Genomic DNA, 15,108 nt, shown 5'->3' on the forward strand with positions numbered 1-15,108 from the left:
CAGTAAATAGAATTTTCAGTTCTAGTGATTTAAGTCCTGAAACTCTGACATCATTTTTCTTTTTCCTTTTTATAGGCACAAGCTGTTTTGGCAAAAGTTGGCTATCCCGAGTTTATAATGAATGATACGCATGTTAATGAAGACCTCAAGGCAGTAAGTGTTAAATTTACTGTATTTTTTTTTTTCTGGCAGGTTTTACTGGCTTTGTGCCTTTCAACTAATCCAAGTCCAAGCAATTAAACCTGATAGTGCCAGAAAGGACCAACTTTTTTTTTTTTTTACTAGTTTTTATTTAGAAGGTGCAACCTTCGCTTTATCCCAATATTTTCTTCACACGTAGACTTTGTTTTTATCTCATGAGTTCTTCTACTCGAGCCAGCACACTTTCAATCAAATCAAATGTAAAAAGAGCTGAATGCAGTACCTTAAGCTGCATTTCAGGAGGCATGTTAGGGATCTCCTCTCCACCTACTGTTATAGAGCAAAGATCTTTACACTTCTGGACTTCTTGGCTATTTTCTTGGCTATTTTTAATTTCTGCTTCATAGTGTGCTTTTGACATATTAAGTCCTGGATGGAGTGGCTTTAAAAAATTATTCTCAATCTTTCCAGGTTCTGTCCATAATCCAGTATGACAGTCATTTTCATTATCTTTGATAACCAAATACCTCAATAAATTTAATGATGCCATGATCCTATCTGAGTTTTGCAGTAAATCTGTTTCAGCACCCTCTGGGAGAAAGAGTACCAAATCTAGAAGGGAAATCAGCTGTGGTCCTGTAAACCATTTGTTGTTAGGTGTTGTCTTCAATGATACATCAATTTGATTTTTGATATTTTGAATAATAAAAGCTTCCACACCTGAATGATTACTTGTATTCAATAAGCACCTAAACAATGTATATTTGCCTTGTGAATCCAACTTGTTAATATATAGCTGAAGCACAGCTAAACTCTTTTTCCTCAACGTCTCAGTGGGGCGAAGTGTCATTACTTTCACTAAACCCTGAGGTACAGTAAGAAAACTCTTGATTTCTAAATACTGATGAAGTAGACTGTTGTCTTCCATTCTCAATAAACCATTCTCCAATAGATTCAATCCTTTGGAGAAAACAGACTCTTCTGTTCTTTGCAAAAAGACTTCAGCATGCCCCATATTAAGTTGCAAGAGGTACGATGGGCTGAACACCAGCGGAAGCTGATCAATACCCATGCCCAGTACAAATACTAGATATGCCAGAGAAGCCATAGAATCTGCTAATTGTTTGTTTTCTTCTTCCTCAAATTCAAGATAATTCCAAGTTCTCTTTTTCCTTCCATGATTAAAAATCATTTTGGGGAAAGGGTCTCCCATTGCTGACAAAAAACCTATGATTTCAGATGCAAAACACCTTAAAGGATCATTTTCAGCTTCTTCAGGCTGTTCGAGGAATTGTGCTGTCAGCAAAGGGTATTTCAAGCTTTTGAAACAAAATTTCAGTAATTCATCCTTTAACTTTTCATTTTGCAGTGAGTTTTCTTTGTCATCAATGACTTCTTCCACAAAAGGTTTAGTGAACTCTATTAAGGCCTTGCAGCACTGACAAAGGCCGTAGTCATCTGTTTGTATTTGTTCTTTTGAGTACGGAACAGGAAGAAGAGACAGCTGATTCCAAAGGGTAGACAATGCTAATCCAGCTGAATATGCCATGTTGTTATGAAGTTTCTGAATCACTGTCTGTAATGGCTGAAGTAAAAGAAGAATAATTTCGGATATCTGTTTTCCAGAGGGTTCTTCAATCAGTTCAAGCAAACCCAACAATAATTCCTTTGCATTATATAACTTTACCAATAAATTAAGCATCAGAAAATAATCTTTTCTTTTATCATCTTCCTTATTATTCCACAAAAGGCACCGAACAACAGGACCAACAAGATTCCAGCCCATATTCTTAATGATGGCTTTATTCTTTTCATTTTGAATAATTTCTAACAGTTGATCTGTATGTACCTCATCTATATACCTTTGGCCTGCTAACTGAAACAGAGCAGAATCTTCTTCTTTAAAATTTTGCTCTTCTAGGATTTGACATCTTATTATGGATTGAAGTTCTTCCACAGCCATTCTTGGTTATTTTTCCTAGTTTCGATGCGGGTGGACCTCTTGTCCTTCTCAGCCAGGACCAACTTTTGATTCATGCCTTGGCCACATATTTTCCTGAATATGCCAGGCGTATCATAAGATTTAGAGCAGATTCAAAATAAAGGAAGTGTCAGGAAGAATGCTGAGTGGAAACCATAAAGCAAAAGGGCTTGAATTTGGCTGAATTTGATCATGAAGGAAAGAATTAAGCAAATTGAGTCTTTTACAATTAGTGGGCATGTTCTAATGGCTAAAGCATCCTGTTTGTTGTTAAATAATCTTTATTTGCTTCATTCATATTAAATGAATAGTAATAAATCTGCCTGCTGGGAGTTAACTTCATTAAATTTTATGGGTGTTTTGGCAAATTAAGTGCATATACATATGACTTTAATTTGTTGTGAGTTGGACTATATATTTGCAGTAAGTTACTGATGGAGGAAAAGTGATAATTCTTTTTTATTCTAATGTTGGGGACATATATTTTGCAGTATGTATAATAATTATGGGCTTTTCTAATCACAGCCACTGTTATTTCCTTTCCTATAAATAGTTTTTCTTCATCACAACACCTCCCCCCACCTCGTTCTTCCATTCACTAGATTTTCTTGAAAAAGTGGTCTTTTGGAATTCTTTAAATAACTATGATTCTGAGGTGTAGTGCTTTCCTGAAATTGTGTTTCTACAAGTTGCATATCTGAAAGCAGTCCTAATTTTGTAGGTGAACACCAGAATATTTTAAGACAGTTCAAAAGTGAGAGAAAGCTTTATTTAGAAAATTTCTCCTTTCGGCCCCAAGATATGGCCTTCCAAAGTTTTGATCCAGTTGCTACAGAAGAAAATAACTATGATTTGCAATATCCCAAAGCTCAGACAGCCTGTCTTATTACACTCTGTTTTGATGATGCTGAAAATCACAGTATTATTATAATAATTAACGATACTGAAGCACTTGACACATTCATTTTTATTATCTTCTAATCCCCATGGTCAGTGGTGGTGTTATCCCCATTTTGCAGAAAAGGAGGTAGAGACTCAAAGAAGTTAGGTGATTTGCTCAATGCCACATGGAATGTCGGAACCAGGACTGAAATACGGGTTCAGAAAGATTAGCCTGCAGTCAGAGAAGGGGTTCTGTGTGGTCCTTGTTAGGCAGCTGTGCTGGAGGAACAGAGGAGGCAGATTGAAGAATTGGTAGAAGTTGCTTTACTAAAGCCAACTGGGAAGGGAGAAGAGGGGAGGCCATGTTGTCAAGTGGTTAAAAGCATAGACTTTGGAGTCATGGACCTGGGCTTGTATTCCACCTCTTCTGCTTACTGGTTATTTGATCATGGGTTCCTTCAGTTTAATTAGCTTCCATTTGGTTATCTGTATAATGACCAAATCTTAGTATTGCTGGGCAGATTAGATGAGATTTTGTAAGTGTAAAAACACCTAGCATAATACCTGGTGCGTTATAGGTTCCCAGTAAATAATAGCTCTTACTTCGTGGATAGTTTGAGATCTGTTGCTGCTAAGAAGAGCAACACCAAGGCACGTAATACATTAGTGGGAGAACTTGATGATTATGTATGATTGGCCACGACTCCAAGTCAAGGATACAGAATAGAAGGTTTGAGAGGCAGTTTGATGTAGTGGTTATCAACATGGGCCCTGGAACCAGATTGCCTGGATTTAAATCTCTAGTCTGCCACTTAACTAGCTCTGTGACCTGGAATAAGCTATGTAATTTCTCTGTGTCTCAGATTTTTCATCTGCAAGATGAGAGTGATGATTATCCCTTCCTTATATAAGATTGCTGTGAAGATTAAATAAGGGAACATATTTAAAGTGTTTGGAACAGACGTCACGCAGAAAGCACAATATAAGTGTTAGTTATGGCATCCTCAATTCACAATTATGATAATGTGTTAGTTTGGTTTGGAAATGCTTTATGAATTAACTTATGCAGTATCCAGGTCCCTCAAAATTTTTTTTAAAGTTTAAATTATTTTTATTACCTTTATGAGAATCTTATTCTATTCTTTAGTAGTATAAACACATTTTTTTCCTTTTTGTCTGAGGATTGATGTACTTTTTTATAATGCAATTTTATTGAGATATATTCACACACTGTACAGTCATCCAAAGTGTACAATCAGTTGTTCACAGTATCATCATATAGTTGTGCGTTCATCACCACAATCAATTTTTTGAACATTTTCATTATTCTGAAAAATAAAACTATAAAAATAAGAATAAAAATGAAAGTAAAAAAGAATACCCCAAACATCTTATATTCCCTCACCACCATTATTCATTTACTCTTTGTCCCCCTTTTTTCTATTCATCTGTCCATAACACTGGATTAAGGGAGTATGAGCCACAAGATTTTCATAATCACACAGTTACACCATATAAGCTACATAGTTATATGATAGTCTTCTAGAATCAAGGGTACTGGATTGCGGTTTAACAGTTTCAGGTATTTCCTCCTAGCTATTCTAATACACTAAAAACTAAAAAGGGATATCTATATAATGCATAAGAAGAACCTCCAGAATGACCTCTCAGCCACTGAAACTTTATTTTGTTTCATTTCTCTTCCCCCTTTTGGTCAGGACGGCTTTCTCAATCCCATGAGCTTGGTACAGGCTCACTCCCAGGAGTCATGTCCCATGTTGCCAGGGAGATTTACACCCCTGGAATTCATGTCCCACATAGCAGGGAGGGCAGTGAGTTTACCTGCAGAGTTGGATTAGTGAGAGAGGCCACATCTCAGCAACAAAAGAGGTTCTCTGGGGGTATCTCTTAGGTACAATTATGAATAGGCTTAGCCTCTCCTTTGCAGTAACAAGCTTCATAAGGGCAAGCCCCAAGATGAGGACTCGGCCTACTACAATGGTAGTCCCCGATGCTTGCGAGAATATCAGGAATTCCCCAGGTGGGGAAGTTTAATGTTCCCAAGTTTTTCCTCAGGCCCTCAAGGGGGCTTTGCAAATACCTTTTATTCTCTGCCCAAATTGCTCTGGGATGTAATGGGGTTTCACACTAACCTGTACAAACCAACCAGATCTCACCCCCTATTCAAGGTTCCATGTAATTATGGTATATGAATAAACTGACCATTCAAGTTAACTTATATAGTGTGCTACATAAAATACAGATTTTGCAACAAATAAACATCTCTTCCTTTGGTCTCACACAGATGTTCAGGTTTTAAAACACAGCCAATATCATCCTTTTCCCGTTAGCCTGGTTTACCTTAGTTCTAATCAAGTCCTTTTCATTCATATCTCTCATTGAAGTCTGATCTCTTTTTCAGGTTCTTTAACATTTGCTGTATGGGGTAATGCTGACATTCATAGCTGCTGAACTCTGGCTCTGAGTCTCAGGTGTCACACAGATACCTGAAGTTCCAGGGCCCAACCAGATTATACACAAACAGCTCAGCATCTCAGAATGTAGAGACAATTGTTAAAACTCATGCAAAGATGCAACTGCTGTAAGAATTTACAATCTAGGAACCTTTTCAATAAGTCTTCCCATAATAACCTATGCTCTCAGATTCAATTCTCAGAGTTTGCACATTATAGTTAGTCTTTATTAGGCGTTATAACGTTTGTCTTTTCGATTCTGGCTTATTTCACTCAACATAGTGTCCCCAAGGTCCATTTACCTAGTTGCATACCTCACAACTTCATTTCTTCTTGCCACTGCATAGTATTCCATTGTATGTATACACCACAGTTCAAGATTCCATTTATCAGTCGAGGTACCCTTAGGCCACCTCCATCCAGTGTGAATCGTGAATTCTGCTGCCATAAACACCAAAGTACAATGTCCACTCATGTCCCTGCTCTCAGTTCTCGCAAGTATATACCCAGTAACAGGGTTGCAGGACCATATGGCAACCTTACAGTTAGCTTCCTGTGGAACCACCATACTGCCCTTCAGCAGGGCTGCACCATTCTCTTCCTAGGGAATAGATACATCCCTCTCTCCACATTTTCTCCATCACTTGTTTCCTTCTGTTTATTTTTTTAAACAGTTTTATTTACATACCATACAATCCACCCTAAGTAAACAATCAGTGATTCCCAGTATAATCACGTAATTGTGCATTCATACCACAGCGTATATGAGGACATTTCCATTTCTTCCCCAAAGAAAGAAGAAAAGGAGAAAAACAATAAAGAATAAAATAGAAAAGATAGAAAAGAAATAAAAATGAATACAATGAAAAGGTCAGACAACATCACCACGACCAAGAATCCCATACCCCTCCCTTATATCCCCCTCTTATAGACATTTAGCTTTGATATATTGCCTTTGTTACAATTAGTGGAAGCATCTTGCAGTGTTACCATTAACTATAAACTCTGGTTTGCATTGACTGTATTTTTCCCCTATACCATCCAATTTTCAACACCTTGCAATGTTGACAGTCATTTGTTCTCCCTCATTTAAAAACATTCTTATATTTGTACATTTAATCACCATCATTGAGCACTCTAGATTTCGCTAAATTATAGAACCCCAGTCTTTATCTTCTGTCTTTCCTTCTGGCGTGATACGTGCCTTTAGCCTTCCTCTTCCAACTGTACTCACACTCGTCTTTGTTCGGAGTACTTACAGTATGGTGTTACCATCACATACTATTGTGTCATCCATTCTGTTTCTGGATCTATACAGTCGATCCTGTTAAACCTTCTGTACTCTTTCAGCATCAAATGCCCAATCTTTGACCTCTTTCTATCTTCTTAAAACCTGTGTTCCCAACTCTCAAATCTCACTCATCAATGTTAGTCCATATCAGTGAGACCATATGGCACCCTTACTGATAGTTTTCATTTCTACACTCTTCTCCAAACCTCTCTCTCCTGCTTTTTCCTATCTGCCTATAGTGCTCCCTTTAGTATTTATTGTAGAGCAGGTTTCTTGTTTACAAACTCTCTCAGTTTCTGTTTGTCTGAAAATATTTTAAAGTCTCCCTCATTTTTGAGGGACAGTTTTGCCGGATATAGAATTCTTGGTTGGCAGTTTTTCTCTTTCAGTATCTTAAATATATCATACCATTGTCTTCTCACCTCCATGGTTTCTACTGAGAAATCCACACATAGTATTACTGAGCTTCTTTTGTGTGTGATGGATCATTTTTCTCTTGCTGCATTCAGGATTCTCTTTGTCTTTGACATTTGATAATCTGATTATTGTCTTGAATCTATTCTGTTTGGGGTATGTTGTGCTTCTTGGATCTGTAATTTTATGTCTTTCGTAAGAGGTGGGAGATTTTCACTGATTGTTTCCTCCATTATTCTTTCTGCCCCTTTTCCCTTCTTTTCTCCTTCTGGGACACCCATGACATGTAAATTCGTGCAATTCATGTTGTCTTTCAGTTCCCTGAGACTCTGCTTATATTTTTCCATTCTTTTCCCTATCTGTTCTTTTGTGTGTAGGATTTCACATGTCCTGTCCTCTAGTTCCTGAATCATTTCTTCTGCCTCTTCAAATCTGCTATTGTATGTCTCCATTGTGTTTTTCATCTCTTCTCTTATGCTTTTCATTCCTATAAGTTCTGCCAATTGTTTTTTGAAACTTTTGAGTTAATCCCTTATGTTTGCCCAATGTCTTCCATATATCCTTCATCTGTTTTGCCATATCTTCCCTCAACCCATTGATTTGATTTTTGAATTGATTTAGCATATTTATTTGAAGATCTATAATTAGTTGTTTCAACTCTTGTGTCTCATTTGACATGTAAGTTTGTTCCTTTGGGCCATATCTTCATTTTTCCTAGTGTGATTTGTAATTTATTGTTGTCTAGGCATCCGGTTTCCTTGATCATGCCAATCAGATTTCCCAGACAAGAAGGGCCCAGGTCTCAGGAGGAGGCTGTATTCAGTGTCAGGTTTCCCTGAGGGTGAGACCCAGCAGGTTGTCAGATGTTCCTGTGAGGCCTCTAGACTCTGTGCTAATTCCTATCCTGCCCAGCAGGTAGTGCTTGTCAGCCCACAGGTCCCCACTGGCATAGAGAGGTGCGGTGTATTTAATTCTCAGTGGACCCTGTTCTGGCCAGGGACTAAGGGTGTCAGAAGCCAAGGTTAAGCTGTTTCTGTTCCCCAACCCCAGGCCCTGGGGTCTGAGTTCTCTGAGGTATGGATGCCACTTGAGCTGGGTCCCACCCCCCTTTTTTTCTTAGGGAAGATAAGCCGTTTAGGGAATTATCTTCTACACTTGAGTTTTTCCTTTGACTCTCTGACTATCTTAACTCCACCCTTGCCTGGTTCAGTGCTGACAAATTAAAATGTCTGAGGCTTTCTCTAATGAGCTACTTAGAATGAGAGGAAAAAAAAAAAAAAGGAAAAATGGAGTCCTCTTTTCAGAGCCAGTCCCCAGCCCTCCAGTTCACCAGGCAAGAACCGGAGCTGATACCTGGTTCAGTGTGCCCCTTGTGTGGGGACACAGCCCTTTTCCAGTATTCTGAGCTCAGTGGACTCCAAAAGCCTCTGTTTTTATTTATGTATTTTTTTTCCATCAGCCACACCACCTCTCTGCCAGGAGAAAGCTCCGGGTTCCTTTCCTGCTTGCTCTGGATTTACGTATGCTCGTATCATGTATTCAGTAGTGCATATTTGTTAATTAAAGCCACAGTTGGATTTTGGTTGCACTACCTTCCCTTGCTCCCAGCAGATATCACTTCTTTTTCCTACAGGGTAGTGTTCCAACTCAGCCTGCCTTGCTGGTTGGGGAGGGGTGCCAGCTCCACAGTTTGGGGAGCTTTACTTACAGTTCTGTGCTGCAATCTCAGCCATTCCACCCATTCCAGAGTGATGTACAATGTCTGGTCACAGATGTCCCCCCATCAGTTGTTCCAGACTATTTTCTAGTTATTCCTGGCTATTTCCTAGTTGCTCTAGGGGACTGACTAAATTCCACACCTCCCTGTGCTGCCATCTTGCGCCACCTCTTTCTCCAATTGTTTTAAAAGGCTATACAGATGGTCCAATCCAAAGTTTAATAAAATAAAGTGGCGTTCAGTGCTCACTCACAATAGTTGGTTAATCAAGTTTTGTTGGCAATTTATGGTCTCATTGAATGCAGCATCTTTTGTGAAAAGAAGCCAGATGCTAAACAGGATGCAGTGTTGGGTGGGCCTCTTTGTTTCTCCAGAGCCTGTACTTAAGCAATTAGACACCAAGATTTTTAAGTACTTTTATGAAGAGATTGCTTTTGTCTGACACATTTCCACAGAAGACACAATTATACCCAAGAATTTTGAACAGTTTAAAAAAACAGATGGTGAAAAATGTCCAAGTACACAAAGTAAAAATAGATTAGTGTTCAGAAGCTGATAGAGGAAACGTATAAAACCCAACCAGAAACAAGTAAAGGGTACTTGATATGATAAATAGTAATAGCATCGCTGAGGTTAATCGCAGAAGTAGTAAAGCATTGCTGGTACACAGTGGGACTGTGCTTTCAGCTTTCAGAAACATGTAGATAAGGACTACCGTGGTGCCTATGAAAAAATTCTGGTACTACGAGTTCTGTGCATGAGAGGCTGTTACAAATGAAAAACAGCACACTGCATTTGATGCAGGTAAAGATATGATTCATCAGACACAAACATAAAAGGAAAGAGGTTAGAGATTAGTTAATGGATCAGATGAAGGTCAAGGACAAAGGCCAAAAAGTGAAGTTGGGCTCATGTGGAGGCAAGAGGAAATGAAAAAATATCTGGAGGCATAAGTACAAAAGAATTAGAGAAAAATTGTTTTTTTTTCTCTCCAAGGATGACAAGGTAAACTGAGATACCCAGTAAAGTATCTCAGAACAACAGTCCTTCTGTAGTCTTTAGAAAGAGCAAGAAGAAAGGGAGTGTTCTTTATGTGAACCCACAGAAGCATCAAGGAAAGCCAACTAGTTAGTTAGTCTAAAGAGTTAGGCATCAGTCCGTTTTCTAATTAGCCTTATAAAGGGTTCCATTTCTTTGATCTTTGATGGAAATTTACTCAAGAGCAAATTTATTCTGGAAAGATTGTTGCATGAGTCAGGAAAACAAAAACCACAGTAGGTATTACATACAGAGGGAAATAGGTTGGAAGGGCGAAAGGGGCGCAGAGAGATAAACCAGAGATAGACCAGAGATCTACTTTAGGAGGCAGCTACCACCCCTGTGCATAGGGGCACAAAAAGGAGGAGGTGATGGTACCACTACTTAGGAGAGCATGGGAGGAACTGCCACTGTAGAGCTGGGGCTGTGGAACAGGGACTGAAGATTCTTCCAGAGTTACTTCCAGAAGAAGAAAGGAAGGAGAGAGGGAAGGAAGGAGAGAATGAACGCCACACCCTTTCCCCTCCTACCAACTTCTGATTTCCCCAGTACTTCCTATTAGTAGGATGCAAACTGGCAGTGGAGTGTAGGAAACATAGTTTTCAGATTCCCAGCATTATAGAACAGAGCAAAAGGGTGGGCATGTAGCTGAGAGACAACAATAGGTGAATAACTGGCACAGTTAGGCACTTCAGTGATTCTTGTGAAATCTAATGGAGAATTGCAGTAGGGGCTAAAGTCAGAACCTTAGCTGACTTAGTCCCCCATTTACTTAGGATAATTGGATATGGGTAATTTTTCAAAGATCAATATTTCTGGTGAGTTATACACACACATGCACATATATATACACACACGCACATAAATATCAATACAGAGATGTATAGGACCCAAATAATATTATCTGGGTTGGGTCTTGGTCTTCTCTGGCCAGTGGAATATTCATATGTGTGTATATATGTATGTATGTATTAGTGTGTGTATATGAATGACAGAAGTGCCACTATGCAAGAGCAAGGTGATATTCAAATGGAATGCTCCAGAAAAACAGGTTGTTAAAATATTGAAATAATTATATACCATTTGGTAAAACAAAATGAAACAAAACCTCCCCCTCAGCTCTCCCCAGTGATCCCTGGCCACCGTGGCCTTTGAGAGCCAAGGGTAGGCACTGGAGAGGTGCCTGCCAGCCCTCTGTAACTCCTCCACACTGGCCTTCATCCCGAGTATTCCGCTGGCCAGAGCAGACCAAGACTGCCCCCAGCACTGGAGATAGGGCATCTGGTCCCAGTGCTGGTATGCTGGCTGGTGCTTCCTCAGAGGAACTGCGTCTTCCATAGTGTACTGCATCTTCCATGTTTGTAGGTTGTTAAACATTTAGAGCATCATTCCTGTGTATGTATATGTTTGTATGTGTGTCTATACACACACACACACGTTACTTATTGGCATGGTCATCTAAAAACATCAATCCTGCATTTGACTTTGCTGTTTAAATAAGAAAGATGTAGAAATGAATTCTGGACTTTGTTAAGTATTCAGAAAATTCTTTGGGTGCCTAACATAAAATCTTTCCTATAGATATTTGAATATATCACTGAGTATCTCTAAATGAATCTAACTTAAACGAAAGGCATTCTAGAATCTGCATTTCCTGTTGGCAAAGGTAGTGCCTTATAAACATGTACTTCGTCATCCTACAGAGAAGCTGAAGACACTTCCTTGTTCTGTCCTTATTTCGCATCCCTCACCTGTTGGGTTGATAGCCGCCTTCTTCCTCCCTACCCTCAAACACTTAGCCTGTCTTAAAGGCAAGAGCAAAATTTGTCCCCTATTATCTGTTTTTTCCCCATTAAATAAATGGGATAGAGCAATTGAACCAGGCTAAGAAATAGCAAATATTCTCAGTTTAATAACAAAAACAATTAAAAATCATCCTTCTAAATGTAGGTAAGCTGTGGCAAATTGTTATTATGTGTCCTAAGTTTTGCTTCCCCATGATTATGTTCATGACTGTGGTAGGACTTTATTTTAAGTATTTTTACACTTGCAAATCTTGTCTTTTTTAGGAAATTTTTGGATGGGTTTCTATTTAATGTCTGTAAATCAACCTGAATGTCAGATTTTTTCAGATGGAACAGGAAAGTATCATGATAAGCAAACTCTTGAAAGTAATAACTGATCCCACTGATATTGAAAAAAAGTTAATAATTTTGAAGGTAATTCTTTGGGAGAATTTCCCACAAAGTGTTTTGAACTTAAGAAGATATCTGAATTTTCCATCAGTTACAGACATTCCGAAAGTTCTGGCAAAACTCTTGGTAACAAAATTTGAAAAAGGCTAAGGGTGAACAAGGACACAGCTTTTAAAGATATGATCTGGGAATGCATCAGGATTGCTAATTAAGGTTGCTTCCTAAAACCACTCTGTTTCTTCTGAGGCTGAGTAAACTATGTTAGAATATGATAGATTGTAAGATTTCTTTTTGTTATAAAGCATCTCAAGTGTATTGAAGTGTCTATAAAATAATTTTCTGAACACCTCCAACTTGAAAAAATACTAAACATTGCCATATTAATTTTATACATGAACATGAAAACGATTTAAATGACTTAAACAGATATACCTGAAATTCCCTGTGTAATCTTCCTTGATCTAATCCCCTTCCTCCTTGCCTACCTCCTTCCCTAAATATAAACACTATCCTGAATTCAGTTTATCATTCTCATGAATTTATTTGTGTTATTGCTACATAAGTACCTATCCATAAACAATATGTGGTATTATTTTACATATTTTAAAACTTTAACTTCTCTCATGTGTACAACATGCCTTATTCACTCACCATAGCTTTGGAGATTACGTCATGTTCATGCGTACAGACCATTCATTCATTTAAACTGCTGTGTCATTTTCCTTTATGTCAATAAAAGGAAATGTGGTATATGAATATACCACAATTTATTTATCAGCCCTCCCCAAGGGGTTTGAGGGAGAGACAATTTATAGTCATATTTTTTAAACTTGTTGGCCAAGCAGAACATCTAGGATGCCAAGAATTGAAACTTTCATTCCTACCTTTCTCGACCTGCCTTCAGTTACTTTACTCCCTTCTCTAGATTTTGCCCTGGTCCACTGGAAAGATTGTTAAGATGAATCATTAACAAAAGTTACCCCACAGACATATTGAGCACCCAGTATATGTTGAGGAGAAGATAAACATGAGCCAGACATTGGTCAACAAACAGGTGACTACCAAGTCTATAAACGAAGTTGTACATAAACATTTGTATCTGTTAATGTAATGTCTGCGTGTTTGATATACATGCATATGCTATATTTGAATTACTTGTAAAAGAGTATCATGGTTTAAAGTTACAAAAATTACAGCTAATCAGAATTTGATTATTCTCAGTTATTCACTTATTCAAACGTATTTTTCTTTTTTTTTTTTTGCCACGTTAGTATAATTTAAAACCAAAACTTTAGAAATCCTTACACACCATTGCTTTTGCTGTTAATAAGGATATTATTTACAATTACTGTGTTAAGTATTTCCGGTTTTGTAGATGGAGTGCCTATACATTGCCATTCTCCTTCCAAAAAAGAAAATAATCAATTATGTCTGTTTCCCTATTTTAATAGACAACATTGTTGTGAGCCATCAACTTTCTGTATTCCTATACAAACTATAACCTATGATTTGCCTGTGTAATTTCACTAATTTTTGGTGACCAGAGTCTTATTTGAGTGTTAATAATAGATAAATTCTGTTAATATATGAATTATTCTGGTGACTCCATTGTGCTTGGGGTGGAAAATAGGCCTCTGAATCTCCTTCATTCTTTTTCCTTTATGAACAAAGGGCTGATTACAGTAAATTGGATTTTAACATTTTACTAAATCATCATCTATAAGCTAAATGAGGTTTCAACTGACTAAACTGAATGTTATTAGAAGGGCCTATGTGAAAATAAAGTACACATTTTAGAAAAGATCAAGAACTCATGCAAGGCAAGAAATTTCCAACCTAAGATAATATGTTCTATAAAGGTTAGAGAAGATTTTTCAATTATAAAGTAAGTGAAACACATTGTGAATTACTATAGCATCTCTTGTTTTCTGTTGTGCTCCAGAAATGACCATATTGATTTTTGAGCATTTTATTTGAAAAGAAAATCACTGAGATTAAACTTCATGGCTTTGTGAATACTGGATTAAATGGTAATGTCTGAGAGATGCTGTGGGGACACAGCTTCTATGCTGGTCGGTCATTGTGCTCAAGTCTGTTTTTTTAGAGTCATCTTTTATCTTCACTTAGAACGATGCTTGTGGTTTGGTTTTTTCAAATCAAGTTTTCAGAATCCGACTACTTTGGCAACGTCCTGCAAACCCGCAAGTACTTAGCACAGTCTGATTTCTTCTGGCTAAGAAAACCTGTCCTAAAAACAGAGTGAGTAAAAAAAAAGTGTAATAGATACATATATTGGTGGGAATTGGAGTTACTTTGGGAGAAACTTTGTAATTCCCCTCAGGTCAGAGTAGTTGTCTTACCAGTTATCTTGGTTTGGCAAAGTCTGTTTTATGTTTTGGCAACTCATTTCTTTTATTACGTGATTCAGATCTTAGTTCTAGTCACAGGTCCCCCACTCCTAGCATTATCACATTTTGAAAGAGGGCTTGTTAGGATGTGAAGATCAAAGTCATTTCTAGATCTACTTATGAATAAATATAGATTAAAAACCCCGTTTCTCTAGAATTTCATGCTCAGGTAGAAGCTTCTAAAGATCTTTATTTTAAAAACGAAGTATGATTAGAAATGTAGAAGTAATCATAAAAGTATTAGATGATGGGAAGATAAGAGCACGAGAGAACTGATAGCTGTTTTATTTTCATCAAACAGCAGTTAGGATTTATTCGCCTTCTTCCCAGTTACCTGTAGTAATTTTCCCTATATGGTTTTGGGAACAGGGCATGATTTCACCCCGAGCAAGAAGTATACAGTGATGATAGCAGCAAACAGTTATTATATGTGTACAGTGTACCAGAGGCTGTTTGAAGTGCTTTACAAGTTTTAATTCATTTTATCCTCATGTCAGTTCTGTGAGGTGTAGGTACTATTATACCCACTTTACAAATGAATAACAGGTTTACAGTGGAGGCATTCTT

The 15,108-nt window shown here is 37.8% G+C and overlaps 2 protein-coding genes across 2 annotated transcripts in view; one reads left to right on the forward strand and one right to left on the reverse strand.

Annotated features, from left to right (window-relative positions):
- LOC119524022 (phosphate-regulating neutral endopeptidase PHEX-like) overlaps positions 1-15,108 on the forward strand; it is a 165,041-nt gene that overhangs the window by 70,834 nt on the left and 79,099 nt on the right. The window contains 2 exon segments of the mRNA XM_037822706.1: positions 76-159; positions 14,295-14,392. Of these exon segments, the coding sequence (XP_037678634.1) occupies positions 76-159; positions 14,295-14,392 (182 nt within the window).
- Positions 350-2,104, reverse strand: LOC119524193 (glomulin-like). The gene has a single exon (XM_037822835.1). The coding sequence runs from the start codon at positions 2,102-2,104 to the stop codon at positions 350-352; it is 1,755 nt and encodes a 584-aa protein (XP_037678763.1).

The sequence above is a fragment of the Choloepus didactylus genome, chromosome Y (genome assembly GCF_015220235.1).
Source record: "Choloepus didactylus isolate mChoDid1 chromosome Y, mChoDid1.pri, whole genome shotgun sequence".
In the NCBI taxonomy this organism is placed as follows: Eukaryota; Metazoa; Chordata; class Mammalia; order Pilosa; family Megalonychidae; genus Choloepus; species Choloepus didactylus.

Coding starts and splice junctions, on each gene's coding strand:
- LOC119524193 (XM_037822835.1), bottom strand. CDS start 2,104: ATGGCTGTGGAAGAACTTCAATCCATAATAAGATGTCAAATCCTAGAA.